Source organism: Neolamprologus multifasciatus, chromosome 15, assembly GCF_963576455.1.
Source record: "Neolamprologus multifasciatus chromosome 15, fNeoMul1.2, whole genome shotgun sequence".
Taxonomy (NCBI): domain Eukaryota; kingdom Metazoa; phylum Chordata; class Actinopteri; order Cichliformes; family Cichlidae; genus Neolamprologus; species Neolamprologus multifasciatus.
The window spans coordinates 8,398,676-8,423,648 of record NC_140453.1 but is presented as its reverse complement, the minus strand read 5'-3'; the positions used below and the strand labels follow the sequence as shown (position 1 = coordinate 8,423,648).

The window sequence follows — 24,973 nt, the reverse complement described above, 5'->3', positions numbered from 1 at the left end:
AATCTGACAGTCCGACACTGAAGAGTGTTTTATCGTCTCCCACTCCTTTTTTTGTTACTCTCTTCCTCCCCCCTACCCCTTGTTGTTTTTCTAAATTTTTCCTTTGTTTTTTTATTCATTAATTAAGAAAACTAAACAAAAAACCATTAAATAGCTAGAATTTGTTTGTGCTTTTTCAATGCTCCTATAACATTCATAGCACTTTTTAACCCTTTACCCCTTACTTGGAGTAACCTCTGAAGCTCTTTTCTGAGCAAAGCAATTTCTATCACATTTCAGACCTGCTGCCTTTGTAAAAACCCAGAAACTATTCTAATGGTTTTCAAACTAACTCTTCATTAAATATATAGTGAGGTGTCAAAACCCACCATTTAGGGTACAGGTTAGGCTGTCAGACACCATCTTTATGGGGGAAAGAGTTAAAGAGTTCAATCATTTGAATGTGCCTCTCTCTCCACGTTGTCCTCCTCCCTCTCTCATTTCCTTGTCCAGTTTTTATCTGGTCTCCTCCTTTAACTGCCACCTCTCACTTCTCTTTTTATGTTCTCTCATTTCCACTCAGTCCAAACTGCGCTCTTAAACCCTAAATTAGATGAACCCCATTACTGACTTTAGTGATCTGGTCAAATCTTCATCCAGCGCCACGTGACCTTTTTCATGTCATCTCATTTCTTACCCCTTTTGCTTATGTAATCAGACAGATGCCGAGGATGTATTAGTGTGAACACTTGTACAAACACACACGGTGTACCCTAATGCTTCCCTTATATTTATGGTTTTGAGTCAAACATCTTGACAGCTACTGAACTGAAAATCTTTTTGTCCAAAGCGCCATCATTGGGTCATTTTTCAGTTGATGCTCTATTTTTGGTAAAAGCGTCAGCTGTACTTTGTGTTCAGTGCTCATTAGCAAATATAAGCATGCTGTAATGTACACTTCAGCATGTCAAGATGATTGTCGGGAGGAGTCCTGTATAACCTCGTAGCATGGCTGGAATGACTGTTTCAGTTGCTCCTGTTTTTTCCCCCTTTCCCTGAACTTTAAACTTTTTTCTTACTTTCTGATTGTTTAAATAGCTTTAACTCAAACATGTTTGTCGAGAGAGTTTTTGTCCTTCTTGTTGCCATGGAATTTTTTTCACATAATTTCCTCTGGGAATAATTCATTACAGATCCTATAAAGCATGGATATTAAACATAAAGTCCGGGGGCCGGAACATGCCCAGGAAAGACTTGAATCCCCACACCTATGGCTTTAGAAAATGTGAAGGAAGGCATAAATTTCAGACTTTCAGCAGTATTTTCATATATAGTTTTTCCTTCTGATTAAGACTTTTCTATTAATACTGGTCCCCCCCCCCCTACACACACACACACACACACTTAGTATCAAATTGATTCCCATGTGTTCCATGACATCTCTATTATAGAGGGTTCAAATCAATACAGTTTTAGTTATATAACTTTATATATCAAGGACAGACCTACAAAAATAGAGAGGAACCCCTACCAATCAGATAACACCACCTTTGAGGACTTGGCGACAGTGGGAAGGCAAAACTCTCTTTTGACAGGAAGAAACCTCTGGGTTCAGGAAGGGGCGGCCATCTGCTGTGACCGTTGGGAGTTAGAGGAGGGAGAGAGACAGGATATGAGTGAAATGTGAAGAAAAGAATTTTACAAGGACTGTACACAAAAATCTTTTTTGCTGATGTTCCTTATCTCGTTTTGTTTGTGTCTGAAGGAAATGACTTTCCTCTCTGTCTTCTCCTTCCTGTTGAATCGCTTGAGGACGACAGGGAAGATTAATTACAATATGTTTATTTAGCAAACACAGTCACCTTGTAATATCTGATTGCAATTTAAATAAGTTAATTTTGTCACCAGGCTTAGGATATTTATGACACTGTGACGCTCCCTTCTTCCTCATCAAATTGTATTTGCTGATAATCCATAGAGCTTTGCAGTGCCAGTCTTTGTATAAGCATAAGCTGCATATAATTAATATATTTTTGTGATTAGACTGATTGGTTTAGAATCCCTGCTAAATTTCCATTGGTGGAAGTCCATATGGAGCCTTCAGGAAAGCAAAAGCAGCTAAAAATTGCAAGGATTATTTAATCTAAGCCTGAGAGCGATAAATATAACCAGGTCCTCTGTAAACTTTAAATAGCAATTAACAAACAACACACAGAAAACAAGATCTGCTCCCAGCGTGGGGTGATAATATGAACATTTCCATTAAGTCTACAAGTTCTCGGCTCCGCTCTTCCCTCTCATTCGCTTTTGTTCCATCCAGTACAAAGAAGACTAAAGCCACGTTAGTTCACATTAATCAGTAATCCAGCACCCCGGAGGCCGAATTGCATTCGCTTTACAGCATAAAAGACAAATTGTTCCACATACTTTTATCATTAGCTAAGCCATATTCTCCCATTAACTTCCAGTTTATTCCTTTGACCTCTGAGCGTGCACTAGTATAATTACCCAACCGGCATCCCAATTAATTTTTGTGCTTCTTCTGCTCACCCTGTCCATTTCTGTCTTACTCCATCTGTCCTTAAGTTGCTTGCTTTTTTCCATTTCCACACTCATTTTTTGATTCAAAGGTCTAAAATTAATTTTCAGAAGACTTGATTAATGCTGACAAATGGAATAATGGAAAAACTAAGCGTATCAGCCACATGAACACATGATTATTTCTGTGTGTTTTCTTTCTGCCGTTCCAGTGTGGTGCATTTTGCCCTCACGCGGTTGACTTTGAGGGCATGAGACTGCCTGGCGCCCTCAGCAAAGGTGTGCGTCTGCGCCTGCGTCAAGATCAGCGTGACCACAGGGGGCGCAGTTGCTGGCATCTGGTTAACTTGGATCCAGAGTCAGAGCCAGCCATGCAGAGTATGAAGATCCAGGACTCCTACACACAAAGTATGAGTTTAACAGTAATGTTATGATTAGCTAGAGTGGAAATCAGTACAAGATCTCAGTAGATCAGCAGTTTCTGAAATACACAGACCGACTTGTCTGGTACCAACAATCATGCCACATTCACAGCACTGAGTCAGTATCATGTGATTTCTTATTTACATAAAATGTTATGTTAACAAGCAGGTGAAAAGGTATACCTAAGTGGCAGATGATTGTATATCAAAGACAAATATGGATGCTAAATAATTCAACTCCAGCCATTGCAACAAAAATAAAATGAAAAAATTTGATATTATTCATAAGAAGATTCAGAATTTTATATAATAGAAATGCATTTTATAATATAATATATAATATTATTAAGGACACACAAAGTAGACAGACATGACTGGGAGTATGTTTTACATTCTCCTATTACCTTGTGAAGCAGAAATGCATAAAAAAGCAAATTTGTAACAATAAGAAGGATATTGGAAAGATGTTACTAAGTAACATTCTGTCAGTTTGTGTCGCATGTTATAAAGAATTCAACATCTACAAATATTTTTGAGACCACAGACCACATCTAAGCCTAGTTTTACATACAGACGTGTGTGTACAGGTGTGTGGCTTAGTCTATGTCAGAGAGCTCCCCCCTCCAAGACCACCGGTGCAAAGAGCTGGTGCAAAGAGCAACACTCCCCACCTCCACTTTTCTCCCTGAAGTGTGCTGTGTAGTTAGAAGGGCTCAGCAGAGATAAGGAGGGGCAGGCGGAGTGTGAGAGCTCGCCTATTTAATACACACATTGTTGTTTATCCTTTTATTTATTCCCACCTTATCACACGACGCTGGTGCAGAATCCGATTTCACTGTCTGTTACCATGGTGACGCCCTGCCTGAGCTGTAAATAAATTCAGGGTGGGGGGAGGTTGGGGGGAGGTTGGGGTTATATTGTTACACTGATTAGAAAACACGCACATACACACATATACATAGACAAAAACACACTTATACTAATCTATTCTGCTGCCAAGCAAGGGTATGTTGTCTTACTGCACTTATTATATGCGTGCATTTAGGTTTGTGTGTGTCTGTAAGGCCGTGATTAGACTGTTTGTTTATGTGTGCGTCTAGGTGTGCAGTTTAGTGAGGCATAACTATAACTCACTTTATTGCTGTATCCCCTCTGCGTAAGTGAAAGCGGATACAAATCTCCATCCCCCGAAGCCAGTGATTATGTTATGCTAATCACTGCTGATCGTCGCTGCATGACTGAGTCTGTAACACCGGGCTCCCTCCAACATTTGACTTCCGATGTCCCTCAGCAGGAAAATAAAATCGCATGCAGGGGTTCACTGATTGCTTAATTGTTTTATTAGCCATAAACAAATTAGGCTGCGATCCCAACCGTATTGTGTTTAGGGGTCTGGGCGGGAGTGGTGGGTCCCGTGCAATGCTGAAACTCTTTCTGCTTGCCTGCAAAACCCCCCCCAAAAAACTGGCGCTGTCTCATATTGACTCGGTGAGCGTTAATGGGCTCCCACCCCTCATATCCAATTCTTTTTTAAGTAAAAGATGATTATCTGTTCTGTCTCAGTCTGTCTATGTCTCTAATGTGATGTGCTGTAATGAGACAGGACTGATTGAAGAGGGACATCAGGATTAATCTCACCGCGTAATTACTTTTATGATTTATGGCTCTCACTTCTGCGCACTCAGGCCATTACAGTGCGTGTGTGTGTACAGTTTTACAGAGTATTTGTCTTGACCTTGCTGTTTATTGTCGTTGTTGTTTTTTATTATCACGTAGGCTTCACCTGGCACCTAATATTCACTGTTAAAACATCCCGTGAGCAAAGCTTTGCAGCCGACTCTTGACAAATCTCTTTACACGCTCGCAGAGGCCACGAATGGAGGCGCCCTGCGTGCGTCAGGGATTGAGGCTCCTTCTTGAAAGGTTAACCTGCTTCTGATTGAGTGTTAAAACCCCACAAATACAGCTTGGAACGGGAACCGGCATTGCAACCAGGGCGTAACTAATCAATATGCAGTGAGGGGAAAAGCCAGAGTTGGTACACTTGTAACCTTTAAGAGCAAATAAGCCCTCTCGAGCCTGCTTTCTTCTTCTTTTCTTTTTTACTTTAGAGACACAGACAAGCCTTTGGCTGGCCCCTTTTCTTTGTCTATCCAATGTTTGTTTTCTTTTTCATTACAGATAAAACAAGAAATGCGTTACATTAGCTGACATAGAAGCCAAAGAAGACTATGAATGAAAGGAAGAGTGTTGAGTTTCTGACAGTGTGATCTTTTATCGCAACCAAAAGGGGCTGTGGGGCTTCTGCTGGAACCGTTTGATGTTTACAGGGAAAATTGATCTCTTTACCTTAAAGCCAGTCTGCATAAGCTTCACGGATTCAAAAGTAATCAGGCAAAGGAAAAACAAATAGCGAGATATTCCAATTTTGGTCTGGACTCTTTAAGAAAATAATCTTCCTGTGCAGAAATTTCTTCTCCAAAAATGAAAAAACAGACATTTTACTGTGTGTAACTCATACGCTTGCAGCACAAAACAGTGCACAGCTTGAATCCCTTGTCACCCGCTCTAAGCCTTCTTTTTTGTTGTTTTTTTTCTGAAGACAGGCAAGAAGAACCCCGAGATGCAGCAACTGTAATTACATTACTGTCCCACACTGCCACACACACACACACACACACAGTGCTTTGAGCTCAGCACGTCTGCCGGCTGCCGCGGGATGTTAGAGGCGTGTTGCTATGGCGACTGAAAGGGGACACACAGGAAGGGGGTTAGAGTAGAAGAGAAAGAGGAGGAGGGGGTTGTGTCGGAGATTGAGGAAGAGAGAGAGGCACGCGGAGTTGCCGGTGTCTTGACAGTCAGTGTGTGGCAGCGGAGGACAGCAGTGGCAGACTGCTGGAGCAAGCGAGATCTGTCAGAGAGGAGAAGGGGGGGGGACATCCATAAATCTGCTGCTGAGGTGAGGCATCACAGAGACGGCAATTAGCACAGACAGCTGTGTGCATGGTAAGTAACGCTCAGCAGGTCATTTTGAAGCTTTTTCTATTTGAGGAAAAAAGAGAGAGAGAGAGAGGATGGAAGGCATCGTACGTATTCACGTGGTCTGTCTGCCTCTGTTCCTGTTTCTCTCTCTCTCTCTCCCTCTGCAGTGGCAAATACTTTGCAGACTGTTGTCTGTCTGCACTGGAGTCAAGTTGCATCAAGGCGTTGTTTAGCCATTTACAGAAACGAAAGAGTAATGTGCCGCTGACCGGGTAAATTGGCAGGAGAGCTCTGAGAAGTAAAGCACAGAGCTTCATGTTCAAAGGCAAAGTCAGCTGAATTCTTTTGCATAATTAAAAAAAACCCAAACGAAATAATATGGATTGATTGATTGAGATAGATTGAGAGAGGCAGTGTGGATTAATGGCACTCAATCAAACACTTGAAAGTACTGCCTGTGCGTGTGTAAATGTGTGCGTGTCTGTGTGACAGCGCACTTCATTGATTGTTTGATAGTGTGTGTGGGTGTTGTGGGTTTCATTTCCTATGTTTGTGTGTCTGCCTGCTTGCGGGGCTTTGTCTCTCTCTCCCTCTCTCTCTTAGTGCAGTAATGATATTTATTGCAATCTTTGCAGCTGGAGGGTTGGGGGGGGGGGGGGAGGGGTGGAGTAAAGTACAAAGCTTTATGTGGCTTTGTTTCTACTACTTCCTATATTTTCGGTGTGTTTCGGAGGAGGGGGGCGGTGAGTGTGTGTGAGTGAGCCTCTGAGTTTCCACTGTGATTTGCAGCCGAGCAGTGTTGCACGCTTTTTTAAAAGCTGCCACTTTGAGTTTGATAATCTCTCCCGCTGTCTCTCAGGTCTGATGAGTTCCTTGTCCGCCGGCTCGGAGATGCAGGCTTCCGCTCTCGACCCCCAGTTCATACCGGGGCCCCAAGGTAAGGTGCCTGGCAGGAAGCGAGGACGCCCTCCTATCCGAAAGCTGGAGTTCCAGAGCCACTATGTTGAAACTCTGTCACCTCTTAAGGTCCCGAAGAAAAGAGGCAGGAAGCCTGGCTTTAAGGTCAGTTTAATTTTTTAGTTTAATCATGTAGATGGGCATTCCTTTCATAGAAGAGGGAAACCGAGTCTTTGTTGGTACAGCATACGATCATATACAGTACTGAGTATAGGTCATGTGTGTTTTGAGGCTGCTAATCTATACGTATTTCCCTGAACCCTTGGTGGTTATACATACAAACCACTTCCCTCACATATGTGATCAACAACTGAAAAATGCTTTTAATGCATTTTTCTTTTTACACAGAGTGCACTCCGTTGAGTCTTCCTGTGAGCAAACACAGTTGAATTTTCACACAGTTTTCATGTTGTCATGTTGTGTTTTCATTCCTTTGAATGACTAAGGCATTTTCTTCCTTGTGAAACAAATACTTAACCTAGCTTTCATTCTTTATTTTGCTCGAATGTCTGTATGCATGATGACCCACTATTTTCATCACCTACAGCGCTGGGTAGTCTTGAGGCAGCCCTCATTCCTTGCTATCAGCTGAAAACTTGGCATATGCCATCGTGGTGTGCAGTTAATCCTTAAAAAACTGTGAAAACTGAACAAGTGGATGACATAAGAAGCAGTGGTAGGCCTAAAAAACTATCTGCAGCTGATGAACAGCATCTGAAAGTGATGTCTTTAAGAAATACGAAAAAATCCAGCCAATGACACTGGACCTGAGAGATGCATCTGGCACTTCAGCTGCACCATCTGTTGTGGAAGGATGGCTGTCATGAAGTTATCCTTAAGGAAAGGAAACAGGTAGAAAAGGCTGAGGTATGCTGACTGGCAGCCAGTGGTAGCAGGTCTTATGTAGACATTGATCCAGATGTCTTGGTTTTCAGAAAGACAATGATCCCAAACGTTCTGCAAATGTAGTAAAAGGATACCTGGATAGATAAACAATCAACAGAACACCATGAGTCATGGATTGGCCTCCCCAGAGCCTGGACCTCAAAATCTTTGAACCAGTGTGGGATCATCTTGGCTGGGAACGCATCAAAAAGCAGCCAACATCCAAAGAAGAGCTTTGAATGTCTTTCAGGAATCCGGGAGAACTATTCCTGAAGACTTCGTAAAGAAATGAAAAGAAAGCTTGCCTATGAGAGTTTAGGCTGTGTTGAAGAATAAAGGTGGGATTATAAGCTTATCAGAATAGTAGAGAATCAATATTTTCCTTTATATACTATTTCCATTTGTATTTCCACAGTTTTAAATAAATCGTTGCACCTATAGTTTCCATGTTCCTAGCAAACTATTAAGAAATTATGGGTGGCTCAGTACTATATAGTACGTGAATGAATGGAATACCGTATCCCATGCTCATGAATGAGGTGTCTAAGGAACATCTTAAGGGGAATTCTTAAACTTTGGCATAAACATCCAACACGCATAACCATCAGTAATAAATTTGCCAAATTGACTGTGAGCTCACAAAACATGTTTTTGGGCATAAATCGAGAGTTTTCATAGAATTTCAAAAGGGATAAAATGATGACATCCATCCATCTATCCATTTTCTTCCGCTTATCCGGGGCTGGGTTGCGGGGGCAGCAGCCCAAGCAGAGAAGCCCAGACCTCCCTCTCCCCAGCCACCTCCTCCAGCTTATCCGGGGGAACAACAAGGCGTTCCCAGGCCAGCTGAGAGAAATAATCTCTCCTGTGTGTCCTGGGTCTGCCCTGGGGCCTCCTCCCGGTGGGACATGCTCGGAAAACCTCGCCCAGGAGGCGCCCAGGGGGCATCCTTTATCAGATGCCCGAAGTACCTCAACGGGCTCCTTTCGATGTGGAGGAGCAGCGGCTCTACTCTGAGCCCCTCCTGAATGGCCGAACTTCTCACCCTATCTCTAAGAGAGAGCCCAGCTACCCTTCGGAGGTAGCCCATTTCCGCCGCTTGTATCCGCGATCTCATTCTTTCGGTCACTACCCACAGCTCGTGACCATAGGTGAGGGTAGGGACGTAGATCGACCAGTAAATTGAGAGCTTCGTTTTTACACTCTGCTCTCTCTTCACCACGACAGGCTGGTATAGCGTCCGCATCACTGCGGCCGCTGCACCAATCCGTCTGTCGATCTCCGGCTCCCTTCCCCCATCACTCGTGAACAAGACCCCGAGATACTTAAGCTCCTCCACTTGGGGCAGAAGTGATGTCATTTTGTATGAAAAAAGTTAAAGCTGGTAAATGTATCTCTGTATTGTATGTATTGATTTTTATACACTCACCAGCCATTTTAGCAGGTATAATTCAGTTGTTTGTTAAGGAAATATTCAATCAACCAATCGCTCAACACTAGCTCCGTGCTTTTAGCCGTGTAGACATGGTTACGCCAGTGTGAATGTTTGCACCAAAATTTGGTGTAAACAACATAAAAGCATGGATCCATGCTATCTTGTATCACCATTTCAGCTTGTTGTTGGTGATGGAATGGTATAGTGCAGGGGTGGGCAATTGCAGGCCTCATGGGCCGGTGTCCTGCAAGTTTTAGATCTCACCTTGGGTCAACACACCTGAATCACATGATTAGTTCATTATCAGGCCTCTGGAGAACTTCAGGACACATCGAGGAGCTAATTTAGCTATTTAAATCAGCTGTGTTGGTTCAAGGACACATCTAAAACCTGCAGGGACACCGGTCCTTGAGGCCTGGAGTTGCCCACCCCTGGTATAGTGGATATTTTCTTTGCAAACTTTTGGCCCCTTAATATCAACACAGCCTACCTGATTATTGTTGGTGACCATCCCTATCCCTTTATGACCTGCTGGCTGCTCTGGGCACCATGTCACAAAGCTCAGATAATCTCTAACTGGTTTCGTGAACATGACAGTGAGTTCACTGTACTGTAATGTGGTGGAGCAGGAGATCCACATCATAGATGTGCAGCCGACAAGTCTGCAGCAACTGTCTGATGCTCTCATGTCAGTATGGACAAAAGTCTCAGAGGAATGTTTCCAACATTGCTGAATCCATGCAACAAGGAATTAAGGCAGCTCTGAAGGCAAAAAAACGGCTTAACCAAGACTGTATTTAATAAAGTGTCTGGTGAGTTTATCTGTTGTGGTTGCCTGCCTGCTTTTAAACAAAGCTCACAACAAGATGCTTTTGTCCTCAGCTGTAAATCTACAGTAATGTGCTTTAGCCTAGCCCATTAACCAGACGTTATAGTATGTGCTGCATTATAGGAACTCTACAGATATAGCTAAGGATTTCCTTTCACCCATGTCAGTTTTCAACATGCAGAACCTCTAATTAGCGACTGCATGTGTATGTTCCCCTGTAGCTGAAGCCCCGGATGGTGATGTCCCCTCTAGCCAATTGTCCTCCCAGCAGCACACCAGAGCCAGAGATGGGCTCCATCCCACAGGACGCTGCCATCGTCCCCCATTCTGCCGCACCACAGGTCCTGACAGGTAAAAAGACACAAAGACACGCACAGTTATAATTATCAGTTTTTCCATAAAGAAGCTTGGCCATTATTAATAACAATAGTGGAGAAATAAGCCATTTATTAAAGATAAACATACATATTCCAACATACACATAATCAACCATACAGTCTCACATTCATTCACACGTATGCATGCAAACAGATGTGAACTATGGCCCAGAATAATAGGAAGAACGATTAAGGGAAAGCTAACCAATGGTGGTTTTTCAAAATGTGATTCTCATTGTGCATTCACTGGTTGAAGTGATGGTGTGACTTTGTGGCCTCCCCCTTCTTCTTTTTTGTTTTGTCTACTTCTTGTATTATCTCCCACCCCCACAACCCCCCATCCTTTACTACTCTGCCTTTGACTTTAATTGAGGGGCAATATAAAATGCTTCTGTCTATTTTTTTCCAGTGTGATGTTTCATTTTTGTTCTCTAAATACACTAGTGACTGGTTTTCCCTAATTTATTTATCTAATTTAAACCACAAGTATATGTGGATTTATTTAGGATAAAGGGCTCACACCTTCACACATAACCCAGTTACATATTTTGTTTTCCCTTCCAATCTTCCCAGCCTCTTTTCCTTAGTTGCTTAGAAAATAAGATTTTTAAAAGTACGAATCTTAAATATTCTTTTAAATAAGAAACAAAAGTCATACAACCATGGTTTCTTTCATTTTAAAAACATCTTTCCCACCCTAAAGATTAGCCTTGCTTTGAATTAGCAAATATTTAAAGGCTGCCTTAAGTGTATTTAAGGTTAGAGGGGGGAATCTCATGCGTCAAGGACCAGCCGTTTGCTCTTTGTTCATGCAAATCATGAAAAGTGTTTGATGTCAGACTGTAGACACAGAGATGAAGTGCACATGCGCATATGCATGCAGACAAAAAATCAGCATGATCCCCGTGGTGCCACCCAGACAGATATTGATATTTTTTTCCTCCAGTGGAAAAAAAGCATTTCAGGAGCATCTATGTATATTGGAAGTATTCATTTCCTTTTGAGTGACTAATCTTCTAAATCTTATTTTTAAACACGCACATATATATAGTATGTGCCGCAGTAATACGTTATGATGTAAAGATCAAAGACGACTTTTTAGCTGTTGCAATGAACTCGTAGATATGCAGCAAAATACTGCTTATATATCTAACTGCTTATATTTGAAAAGTATCAAAATACATTCTGTAGGGCACGTGTGCCTTATTGTGTACATGTGGGGGTGTGTAATCCTTCAAATTTGCATGCCCAGATCTTAATCATAATTGATTTTTCAGAACACAATAGCAGTACATTTAACCTTTGCATGAGCATAATGCAGAAGTAATGCAAAATTATCTTAGTAGCATTTTTGGATGTTATAAATCTGTCATTAGGAAAATCTGTATCTGCCTGGTTCTGACTTAACTAGCAAGCATTTACATTATTGACAAACTGAAAAGCTGGCACAAAGGGAGCAGACTCTGAGGAATTACTGACTATCTTTCATCCATTTCAGATCCATACAGTTACAGACCGCAGGGGCTTTAATGCAGCTTACCTAAAGATTAGCTTTGTATTTATTATACAGTTCTTTCTATATTATTCTAGTCTGGTGAAAGGAAGCTGTCTAATATACTATATACACCCAAAGGCTTTATACTGGTCTGAAAATATAGTAAGATATTAAGAATTTTTTTTCTTGACTCATTATAAATTTCATATGGTCATCACAGTCCTTCTACTTTTTGTATCTATCGCCCAATTTGAACAATACAGCCACACTTGCAGTGTTTTGAGGCTATACATTGAGCTTTATGCAATGAATTTTAACCTCCTGGGACCTGGCGTCCACATATGTGGACATCACATTTTAGGTTATTTAGACTAAAATACTCAATTTTGCTCTACATGGGCATGATATCCACTTACGAGGACATTATACTGCTAGTGTTCTATCAAAATTTTAAACGAATATCCTCATATTTGGCTCTTATTTTTCTTAAAAACAAAAATAAGGTTAAAAAAAAATCTGGTAATTCTTTGTTTTTACATTCATCGGGCCCCAATATGCCCAAATATCAAAGAGAAATTAAAAATGCATGTCGTGGAAGAGTTCGGGTCTTAGGAGGTTAAGCTATAATAGCTTGTACTATGTTCAGCATCTTTTTGCTTGTTAATATCAACTAGCGCATAACACAGTCTAAAGCTAAGGCCAACAGGAAATGTCATTAGCTTTTTTTGCCATTGCCTCAGTGCAACTCAGGCATATCAAGCTTTCATGATAATCCATGAAAATCGTTTCATTCAGGGTTGTTAGGGTACATCCTCTGATAACCATGTTGCGATATCTCACAGTATAATTGCAATGGTCATGTTAAAAAAAAGCAACTTTTTTTTTTGTTGGGTTTGGCTTTAACAATGCCACTTCCTGTACTTCCCTCCCCAGCGGAGATGCCATTGGCTGATGATTTTTTATGTGACCCACCGGTGGACTCTAGGCGCTATGCTATAGATCCCAGTGACTCTGCATTCAGCGTCACGACATCCCAGTATCAGACGAAGCAGTCCTACGGTTACCGTGGCAGCAGCTGCTCTGCTACAGCAGGCATGTGCAGACAAGCGTCAAGCCCAGGAAGTCACCAGGAAGGAAACAGAAATGGTGAGGCTATAAATTATTGCCAGGTGCACTTCCATGCACATCACCTGTGCCATTAGTGTTGGTTTATACTTGCATTGTCCAGATCACTCATCATTCAAGAGATGTTTGCATTTATTTTCATACGCATTTCTTTAACATCTGCCTACATCTATAGTTGTGCTAGTTTACAGCATAATAATGTCATTTGTGGTGTAAGTGGTTTGGGATGGGTGATGTCACAATTTCCATCATAGATCTGCCCAAGTAAAGTCACACAGTCAGGTGTGCTGCAGCCTTAGTGTGAGAAACCCTGGAGTTTTTTAGCTTCAATAGAATTGAATTCTGTGCAATGCAAAAAGATTAACCTGAGACCTCTACCAAAATAGGCTGAGATCAGCAATCTCTGGAAGACCCATGAGAAGAAGCTTGGCATAAGTAGTACACATGCTAATTACTGCCTAAATTCAGTGTGACTTGAAGGTAACACTTTGTAAAATTGTAATATACAATTTTTAATTGTTGTTTTCCCTAATTGGTTAGCCTAGGAGGTGACAGTGTCTCTGTAATATTTCCTTCAGACAGAGCCAGGCCAGCTACTTCTAGCATTTTCCAAATCATCATTATCATAAGCATTGTTTTGCCAACTTATTTTGAAACGATGACTTGAGAATTTTGGCCGACGCCATCTACGTTATTCGAAACAGGAAGTAAGGAAAGAGAGGGGTTGATTGGCTGAGAAACCAAGTATTCTGCTCAGTAACTTTTTACTCACAAGCTAAATTACACCCTCCTTCATCATCTATGTCAATCTAACTGGGTGAAATTTCAAAATAAAAGACTGCTGCACTATTAATAAAACTCAAAACTAGAGATTGAGACGTTATCTCTTAAGTGTTTACGGAAGCCAAAAAAACAAAACAGATGAGCAGTAAAGGCTCTTTCGCATCACTTCAGAGTCTATAGACTGTGTTCTAAGTTCTTTTCAGGCAACATTATGAGATCTTCAATTTTGTTGTTTTTTTTTAGAATAAAAATTCACCCTGCCTGTCCTCTTTTGCTATCTAGCCTACAGCCCGATGTCAGATGCCGGAGAGTGCAAGCGTTCTGTTGGTAAGGACCCTTCCAGCTGGGGTGTGGAGGATGTGGTTTGGTTCATTAAAGATGCTGATCCCCAAGCTCTGGGACCCCATGCGGAAGCATTCAGGAAGCATGTAAGTCCGACCCGCTTAATGCTGTGTAACTTAAATACTAAATGTACTGGAACTGAGCTCATTTCCCAACATGCACTGGGGCACAGCTTACAAGAAGCAGGGTATGCTTTCTATTTAAGTAAGTAAAACTTTATTTATATAGCACCTTTCAAGATAAAAATCACAAAGTGCTTCACAGAAGCTAAAACCTAAAAATAAAAATCAACCAAAAGCAAGTTCAAAAAGATGAGTCTTTAGCTGTTTTTTAAAAGCGACCACTGAGTCCACAGATCTCAGGCTCGAAGGGAGAGAGTTCCACAGTCTGGGGGCCACAGTTCCAAAAGCTCTGTCGCCCTTTGTTTTCAGCCTTGTGTGTTGAACAGCAAGCAAGCCCTGGTCACAAGACCTCAGGGACCTGCTGGGAATGTATACATGTAAAAGTTCACTTATATATATTGGTGCTTGTCCATGAAGAGCCCTGAAAGTCAAGGTCAAAACCTTAAACTGGATTCTGAATTTAACGGGGAGCCAGTGCAGCTGAATCAGCAGGGGTGTGACATGGGAAAATTTGGAGGACTTGGTCAGAAGCTTTGCAGCAGCGTTCTGAACGACTTGCAGACGCTCCAAAGAGGCTTTACATAAACAAGTAAACAAAGAGTTACAATAGTCCAGACGGGATGAAACAAATGCATGAATAACAATTTCTTGTTATTCATGCATAACAAGTAAATAAAGTTTTACTTTCTATTTAAAAATCTCTTATATGACAGCTGTAGCTCAAATTATCTGTCACCCAGTGCCCTGTGGTCCTGAATGTAAATGAGCTGAAATGGAAACTGCATGAATATTATTAAAGAATTTTTAAAGCGCACGAAGGTTTGTCCCCGAGCCTTTTAAATAAGTCACCGTGCTGCCTCCATTTCTCACACAGCACTTGGGTGGAATATTTAAAGTAACCCTTTTTTTTCTGTTGCTTTACGACTATATCTTGCTATATTCCAGGAAATAGATGGGGACGCCCTACTTCTTCTGAAAAGTGAGATGATGATGAAGTACCTGGGATTGAAGCTGGGACCAGCGCTCAAACTCTGCTACCACATCGACAGGCTCAAGCAGAGCCGGTTGTGAGCCGAGTCCTCGATCGCCTCGTTAATTTTTAAGAGCAACGAGTCGGTGCCAATTCCCGAAACCTTTCTAAGTCATCAGCAATACATCACGAACGTCTGATCCAAATATATGCTGGCTTTTACTACATTTACACCACACTTTGTCCACAGATTGGACACTGTGACTGTACATGTTAGGACATTTAAGAGCTCAAACAGTTATTTTACTTTTGTCTCTCTTTACTTTGTACCTGAACTGCTATAGATTGTAAATAGTTTGTCGCCAAACAGATGGCAGCTACGGTATATTGAAGTACGACCTGTAATAATAATTTTTGAGCTTGGGCATTGTTATTTTGTGCAGATCATAATCACTGGATACTGTATTATATCATTATAAACTTCTAGGGTGCTTTACCTCAGTAACACATTTAAACTTTACAAAGTCTTGCTGCTGGACTTTTAAGATAGTCCATTTTATCCTCACTTGGTCACGTTTATCCAGGTTGAAGTTGGTGACATGACTTGTAATTAATAACTCAAACTGTTCATTAAGTCGATTTGGAAGTCTGTTGCAAGATAATCTAGAACAAAACAGCGCTGTTACTGAGCCATTTTGAGAGCACAGTTCTCAAACATCTCTGAACTTTAAGTGCACACTTGTTGGCCAAGCAAATGGTTTATGTGCCAGAGACTTGACAATACAAAGTGTACATTTATAATACTGGAATGTGTAAAACTTCATGAGAAAGGAGTGATAGAGCTCATATTTGGGAAAAGTTTTAAAAAATAAAGAAAGAAGTGATTTGTTAACGTGAAGATTCTGACCACAAACCACACCGGAGCTCGAGTGAAGCGATCAAGATTTTTTACCAGTCGTAGATGTCTGTAATCACACAGTGCTCATAATGACAGGAAGGAAATATGACTTCTTTTTTCCACTGGGGTTGCAATGTAGCATGAGACAAAGCGAATTTAATAAACCTCGTACAACTGGGTGCTCACCGAAACAGATACTACCACTACAATCACTACATTTTACAGCATATCTACTCGTAAACTTCACCTCTGTGACTTCCTTCAGGTTACATTCTTCTCATAAGTTACCTCTTCAGTCATTTAGAATGGAGCAGGATTTCATCCCTTAACTGTTAAAAAGGGAAACTGCTGTATGTAAAATGTCTCGAGCATTAACATTTGTTTTTTGTTTTTTTTTGGTTTCTTTTAAACATTGCCATGTCAGAATCAGGGCTATGCAGCCACCAAATTCAGTTTTCTTGTGTGACATTGTGCAAAAGGTAGTCATACACAGTATTTGTCAAACAATGCCTTTTTTTAATGTGTATAGTACTTGTTACTTACTTTAATCTTGTTTTTTTTTCAATGCTTCAATGCTTTGTTTGTACAACACAGGCTGATTAGTATCTTTTATGATAAAAAAAAGTTTCACTTTATCAAACTTGATTTTAAATACATGCAAGAAATGAACACAAACATTTAGCACATGAGCTATTTCAACAAATTTAAGAATCTCTAGATGTTGTCAATTTTTGAGTTAGTGACCTATGTTAATTGAATTTTGATGTACTGTTTGATACTTAAATAAACCTGGCTTTATTTTAATCCTGTCTCTTACTTAACTGGATTTTGTGCTGTTAGTTAACATAAAGGATGAAAGATAAAAGTGTGTTTATTAATCTGAAATAGGAGCTGTATGGTAAAACAGACAAAGCAATATATATCATAGCCAAGGAATTGAGAATATGATATTTCTGGGATATCAGCATGTATAGAAAATTACCAATGACAGAAATAATACTATCACTTGAATTTATTTAATTGAATTTCTTCTCTTTTTGGAAAACCAATTGTAAGTATAAATGTACAAAGGTTTGCAAAAAGTACATTTACGCGATGAACTACTGTGAAGTGAGGCACCTATAATACATCCAGAGAACCTACTCAGCCATGGAAACCCATGTCATGAGGTTCTTGGTGCACAGTTTTGTGTTGATAGTAATGCCACGGTAGATTTGAAACTGCTTTTATTGAATCAGCAGAGCGTGGATGACTTTTACACACCTCAGCACCCGGTGACCCAGCTCTGTAACTTTATGGGGTCTGCCACGTGGTCTGGCTGACTTGCTGTGGTTCCTAAACACTTTCACTTTGCAATAATACATATTGCAAAGTAGACAGAACTGCACTTTGCAAATCAAATGATCCTGTTCACATATGGTGCAAAGGCTAGAATGCACTGGTGCTGCAGGTTTTATCCCACAGTATCATAAAGCAGTTAGAAAATCAGATTGCTTATCAGCAGTGTTGGTCAAGTTACTTGAAAAAAGTAATCAGTAGCTACTTCCCCCAAAAAGTAATCCTGTTACTTTACTGATTACTTATTTTCAGAAGTAATTAATTACTTAATTACTTAGTTACTTTTAAAAACATGATTTACAACCTGAATAGGTGATAAAGCAATAGATCTTTCAGCCCAATTCTACTTTTTCTGCATAATCCATCATACAACATGAACATGATTACAACATGTAATCAAATGGAAAAGTCTCTTTTTAAAACTTGTTTTATTAGTTTTAATCTTTTAACTTTATGCATCAAGCAAAAAATGAATTATATGCAACATTCTCTGACTGGAAGAAATCTGTTTAATATTTAAACCTATTTTCTGCACATTCCAGCACATAAAATAATTTTTTTTGTGTGTTTACACTCTCTCTTTCAAATAGATGCAAGTAAAACACAGCAGAAAATAAATAAAGTCAAAGACTAGCGGTCCTGTTGCTCTATTTTCACCTGTAAAGCAGGAGTAGGGTAGGCGGAGGTTTACCCCGGTGCAGGTGTGCCGCAGCGGTCAGTTGAAGAATCCGCGAGTTTATGTTTTTGTCACATTTTATGGAATCAAACTCAAAATAAGGTCAGTACTTCCACGCTTTAAACGCTGCACGCTCATACTTTCTCCCGCACTTGATATATTATCCATTGTTGATCTGCACACAGGTGTTGTCACAAACGTCGCACTCGCTTACGTCACTGTCATGAGACATCCTCGCAAAAAACTCACGGCTTTAGTAACGCAGTAACGCAGCTTTCCTACGGGAAAGTAACGGTAATGTAAATGGTAAATGGTCTGTATTTGTATAGCGCTTTACTTGGTCCTAAGGACCCCAAAGCGCTTTACACTATACACAATCATCTACCCATTCACATACACATCCACACACTGGTGATAGCAAGCTACAGTGTAGCCACAGCTGCCCTGGGGCGCACTGACAGTAATCTAGTAATCTAATTACCGTTTTTGCAATAGTAATCCCTTACTTTACTCGTTACCTGAAAAAAGTAATCGGATTACAGAGATGGGCAGTAACGCGTTACTGCTTATCAGTATTTAGTAAAACTTTTCGCTGTGAAAACAAGCTACAACAAGCAACCACAAATTGCTTTCCAATTTTCCGAATTTTTCTTTGCACTTTCAATAACTAATATTACTATTATTACTATATTACTAATAAGTGTTCATTTAAGCTGTGATTTGATTGTTGACATAGAAACACATGATGAAGGGATATAAAAAGCATCACAAAGGAAAAATTCACAAACCTCAGCAACACAGGAAGTGACTGCTATACTCACACGCCACTTTATTAGGTAAATCTTGCTACTGCTTTTAGCTTCGGAACAGCCTTAACAGTTCATTGCACAGATTCAATAAGGCGCTGAAAACTTGTCTCAAGATTTTGCTCCATGTTGACATGATAGCATGACAAGATATGTTGGCTGATGCAAATGTCATACTCCACCACATTCCAAAAGTTGCATACCTTGGTTGTGACGACGAGTGGTTATTTGAGTTACAGTTACAGCTTGAAGCAGTATGGCCATTCTTCTTTGACCTCTGGCATCAACTAGGCATTTTCACTCAAAGAACAGCCACTCACTGGATATTTTTTTCTTTCCAAACAGAGTAGCGGTGTCTAAAATACTCAGACCAACAACAATAGCACATTAAAAGTCACTTAAATCCCATTTCTTCCCCATTCTGATGCTCAGTTTGAACTTTACCATGTTGTTTTGACCACGCATACATACCTAAATCCATTCAGCTGCTATCCTATGATTGGGTAATTGGAAATTTATATTAATGAGTAGCTAAACAGGTGTGCCTAATAAAGTAACCAGTGAGTCTATGATATTTAAAAAGCATATCTGTGTTTGAAAAAGGTATCCAGAAATTAAAAGAAACGCTGTAGTAAACACTTAGTCAGTATTCAACACTTATAAGAAGAATGGTCTTAATAAAGAATTTATTTATTTAGTTAATTAGGTAATTAGGTACTTAGTTGCTATTTTCTCAACTTTAGCTTGTCTGCTAACCTTCTGCTACACACTTCAGCCCAGTAGGTGGCACGCTTGAGCAGTTAGCTAATTGCTAGTAAACCCAGCACAAGAAGAAGAAGAAGAAAAAGACTCGCAGGAGTTCACTTCCTGTATTAAGATTTTCATGCTTACACAAATGTGTGCATCTGTCAGACAGAGGTGAACATGGCAGACGTCTCGGAGAGGACACTACAAGTCGCCGTTGTGGTTTCTTTCGCTGCCGGCTTCTTGGCGGGGTGGCAGGCGAACAGAATGAGGAGAAGGTTTCTGGACTGGAGGAAAAAACGACTCCAGGAAAAGCTATCAGAAACACAGAAGAAACTGGATTTGGCTTGAATGGTAATGCCATATTTATGACGACACGCTGTTGACTTAGAGTTACAGAGCTTAGGATATGTCGGTTAGTAAATCTTCGAGTGGACAAAGTTTGTCTAAAAATGTGTCTTTTCTGTAAGGTCTGCGGTATGAGGCTCTTGGATTCTGGATGTGGATGCTACACCGTGTGTGGGACCGAGGGAAGGAAATCTGAAGATGACCTACCTGTATGCTGCACTACCTGTATTTGTCTGCCACGCCTTTCAATTTAAGACTCTAATTCACTCTAAACCAGTTCCATGAAAATGGAAGCAACAGCATTTTGTTGTTGTTGTTGTTCTGCTAACAAAGGAGTGGTGGCCCTGTCCCCAGTGCTGTTCTCTGCCAACAAGTCTCCATCTCTGTATTTGTCAAATCAGGTCAAATAAATTATTTTGTTCCTTTTTTTTCCTTTGTTGAAAGTCGTTATTCCACAATGATGTTCAGGACTTCAGATAATGTGGTGATATTATTGAAGCTGGCACTACACTCTTACAACTTAAAAGTTACCTAAACTCTATTACAAATAAGTGGAATTATAATTTTCTCCTTATAGCATAGGAACTCACAATGAAAGGAAAACACGCAGCAGTCTTGCCTTCAGCCTAGTCAACTTTAACTGACGTTTCTATCGAGAAAAATTTATTATGTGAATAACTGCGCCATCTGCTGGATGAAAGCCAAAGTCACCTTAAACAGCTCCATTGGGAGCCATGATTACACTAATTGATTTTTTGCGTGTGTGTGTCATTTTGTCCAAGACTCATAGGAAAGGATCAAAAGGCAGAGGTTCATTTAAAATACAGTATTATGCAAAATCTTTCAGGTACCTGTCAGTTCTTGATATTTTGCTAGTAAAATGGGAAAAGGGTCCAGCAGTTTATTGGCTAAAGCAGAATGTTTACAATTTTAATAACGTGGAAAATCAGTATTTAGTATTTGGTCTTTGTTCTTATTCTTCCTAAAGAGCATTCAAGGCTTTTCTTTTGGCATTGGCTGCCTTTTGTTCTGTTCTCTGTCAAAATGAACCCACACTGGTTCAATAATGTTAAGGTCCGGGCTCTGAGGAGGCCAATCCATGACCGATAGTGTTCCACTGTGTGTTTTTCTATCCAGGTATGCTTTCACTGTTTTGGCAGTGTGTCATTCATAATTCCATTAATTTTTGACAACCTCTCCACAACACCACTGACTGAAATGCAGCCCCAAAGCCTCCACTATGTTTTACAGATAGCTGTTGCAACTCTATGTTGTACCTTTCTCATGACCTCCTATATAAATACTGACAACAATTTCAACCAAAAGTTTTAGATTTGAAGGCATCTTTCTATAAGATACCACTGATGGCATAACTCTGCCTTTTCTCCCTGTTTCCCTTCCCTAAGAATGGCTTCTTGACAGCCACCCTTCCACTGAGACATTTCTGATGAGGCTTCAGTGAACAGTAGAGATGCCAGATGGATCTTTCAGGTGCTGTGTCACGACTTTGCTAGGTTTTGTCTTATTACTTTGGGACATAAAATTGCATGTGTGTGTATGTGAGATTATTTACGACATAATAGCGATGAACACTGGTTAAAGCAACCCCAGAAAAAAATTCTGGGGAATCACTTCTCATATATCTCCACATAACAAGCACTACTTGGATTTTACTGACTCGTTGTGTAATAACACAGATTTTTTTTTCTTTCTCGTTTTTGCATTTTTTTCCCCTGTTATTTGATACCAATCATGTATCAATGGATTACTCGCAGAAAAGATGCAAGAATCCAGGATTTTTCCTGGATTGGGGAATCGAAATGGATTTGCATTTATATAGCAGTTCCTAGTCTAACTGACCACTCAAAGCACTTTAGACTACAAGCTGTTATTCTATTTGATAGAAATCTAAAGGCAAACTCATAACTGGGAAAAATACTAGAGTCGCTGTCTAGGCTGTAGACGATGGCGATTCAGTAACATAATTGCTAAAACCAATTAAGTTGTCTAAAAGTATGACTATTACTGGGATAATATGGTTTACACACCTCAATACGGCACAACTAGCCATTTTTACAATTGTCATAGTACTGTACTGTGCCCCGGTGTCCCTGGGAGACATAAAACCTGGAGTAAATACAAGCTAGTAAAACTAGCTCCTGTCTGGTGAACACCAGCATCTTCAAAGGTGCAAACTACCACAACCAGCCACAAAAAATATATATCTTACATCTGTACCTGTGTTTTGTATCTAAATAAACATTTACACCCTTCATGTTGATTTGCCATGACTTCCATTGGCCTGAAGTTGTGCACCCTCACAGCTTATCTATAGGTGGTGCTAGTGATCTTTGTTAGTTCATGCTTACAAATCAAGTTTTTGCCTACAGCATTCCAGTCACTGTCTCTGAAATGAGATCTTGTGAGCAGATCTCTCTTTTTCATCATCACCAGTCTAGCGGGCCTATTACTATGTCTCAACAAGCTTTTGGCAAGACTTTAAAAAGTCCTTTTTTTTCCTGAAGCACTTCATCAGTGGCTTGATGAGAAAGAAGGTGGAGAGGATACTGAAGGGGGATCAGGAGAGGTTAAGCTAACAGATAAATGTTTAAAAAAAAGTGTTCTCTGGGTTTCAACTATTTGGATGTCTCAGTTTATTTATTTGTCTTATACAGCACTCAGAAAAAAATTACTAAACATCAAAATCCTTCTGAATCTGCCAGCAGCATCAATTTGTTCTGTGTGGAGATTTTAAGAGATTCGTGTTAAAAGGGATACAATTAACGCTAATTTCTAAGGTTGGCTTTTAATTACCTTGATTACTTTAATTAACATGCTAACTCTAAAGTTAGGGTTTGGGTCATATACTATTAAGTTAATGTGAAGCTTTTATATTAAGCTGTGTAAAACTATCAACACTCCCGGTATAAATAATTTTTTAATGATTGCAGTGATTTGCAAATCTCACGAACCCATATTTTATTCACAAAAGAACATAGGAAAGACATCAATCAATCAGCTGGCTGTTTAAACTGAGACATTTCACTATGGCAAAAAAAAAAAAATTACTTTGGTCATCTTTGTATCTGGTCATACTTTTTTGTTAATGTTGATTTATTAATCATTGTTACCACTCCTGCCCATCAAGGATTAGGTCCACTACTTTATTGTGTGTTATCAGGGGATTAAATGTGTTAGTTTTTTCTTTCTTCTTAAGAAAAGAAGAATATTGTGCAATTTTTCTCTGACATACGATGCTACCTCCTCCTTTCATTTCATGAGGCGCCAAATGTTTTCAGTTGATGCAGGCAGGCCAGATCAGCACCTGCACTCTTCTACTGCAAAGCCATACTCTTGTAATAGATGCAGTTTAGCTCTGTTTTGCTGAAATCTGCAAGGTCTTCCCTGAAAAGACGTTTTATGGATGGGAGCTTATATTGCTCTAAAACCTGTAGATATCTTTCAGCATTGATTGTGGCTTTCCACCAATAATCCTACATGACAAAGCTTTACACTACATTTGTACATGGCACAGACAGTGATTTTTTTTGAAGTGTTCCTGACCCCATGAAGTGGTTTCCATGCCTGTTTATAAGGTTGGAAGATCACAGATGTCCACTACTGATGTTCAGCCATGTCCCTTACGCACAGAGATTTCTCCAGATTGCCTGAATCTTTTGTTGGTATTATGCATTTTACATGATGAGATATTCAGTGTCTTCAGAATTTCACATTTACAGGAAATTATCCTAATATTTACAGATGAAGACTGATGAAACTCTGCCTCTCTAAGATGCTCTTTTTTTATATGCACTCAAGTTACTGACTTGTTGATTATTGACCTGAATTAGTTGAAAAGTGTTCCTCCAGCTGTTTCTTTGTTGTACCGCTTGATTTTCCAGCCTTATGTTTCCCCTGTAATAGTTTTTATTATAATGCACTGTATGGCAGGCCAGGCAGCACCCAATAGCAGGACTCAGAGGGAAAAAGGATTAACTGAAAGATGCAGATGAATTTAGAAACTTAATTACACACAAACTCAGACAAAGAAGAAAACTAGGAGCTAAGAACTAAGGAAACTGGGACCCTACAAGAAAATACAGAACTTACAGACGACACAGGGACACACATACACATACACACAGACTCAGGCAACATAAACACAGACTGATGAGAGAGGGGACGCAAAACTGAACATAATACATAAGATGGGAGACTATTAAAATAAAATAGGAAGTAACGCACACAGAGACTCAGACTAAGACACATAAACTTGACACTGGGACTGGACCACAAACGAATCAACATGAAAGGAAAGGGAAACCAGGTAGAACACAGAAAGACCAGACAGACACGGGAATATGACCGGGAACACTACAGATGACAACAAGAGATGCTGATGACAAGACAGAGACGAGACCAGGAACAGACTAGACACGAAGGAAATCATGTCTAGTCTGAATGAATCACAAGAACGTAATAAACGCAAGAAAGGGGTTGACAACAGTTTCTCAGTTTAAACACGTGATATGTTTTCTATTCTACTGTGAATAAAATGTGAGTTTATGAGAACTGAAAATCATGGCATTCTGTTTAATTTGTGATATAGCTTTCCAACGATTTGGAAATTGGGTTGAAAATACATAACTTACTGTGGCTACATTAAGTAATCTGGTTAAATAACACATTCATTTCCTTTAAAAATAAAAGCATATTTTTTCCCTTAGTTTCACTGACGTTCAGTTTATATTCACTGAATGGTATAGCTTTGTTTTTAAGGGGACAAAAGACAGATGACAGCTTAGCCAGAATTAAAAAGTGTGAGAGACTGTAATGACAAATGGAGAGGAAAATGAGTGTCATGGAGGAGAAGGTGTGTGGCTGTGGTTTTTTTTTCTTTTTTTGTTTAGTTCTTTTTTCGG

The 24,973-nt window shown here is 40.0% G+C and overlaps 2 protein-coding genes across 4 annotated transcripts; both read left to right on the top strand.

Moving 5' to 3' along the window:
• The first annotated feature begins 1,994 nt into the window (after positions 1–1,994).
• On the top strand, positions 1,995–16,943 carry scml4 (Scm polycomb group protein like 4). 3 transcript variants are annotated; one of them, XM_085133485.1, is made up of 6 exons: positions 1,995–2,925; positions 6,781–6,983; positions 10,249–10,378; positions 12,833–13,045; positions 14,090–14,235; positions 15,217–16,943. In XM_085133485.1, the coding sequence occupies exons 1-6, from the start codon at positions 2,769–2,771 to the stop codon at positions 15,340–15,342; spliced, it is 975 nt and encodes a 324-aa protein (XP_084989611.1). In that variant the 5' UTR covers positions 1,995–2,768; the 3' UTR covers positions 15,343–16,943. The 3 variants fall into 3 exon arrangements, with proteins under 3 accessions (XP_084989611.1, XP_084989610.1, XP_084989609.1); XM_085133484.1 differs by lacking the exon at positions 1,995–2,925 and adding an exon at positions 4,347–5,898; XM_085133483.1 differs by lacking the exon at positions 1,995–2,925 and adding an exon at positions 4,350–5,945.
• A 2,852-nt stretch (positions 16,944–19,795) lies between these two features.
• Positions 19,796–20,480, top strand: lnc.lemp (lncRNA encoded micropeptide). The gene is made up of 2 exons (XM_085133486.1): positions 19,796–20,057; positions 20,174–20,480. Exon 1 carries the CDS (start codon positions 19,884–19,886, stop codon positions 20,052–20,054), a length of 171 nt encoding a protein of 56 aa, XP_084989612.1. The 5' UTR covers positions 19,796–19,883; the 3' UTR covers positions 20,055–20,057; positions 20,174–20,480.
• The last annotated feature ends 4,493 nt before the right edge of the window (positions 20,481–24,973 follow it).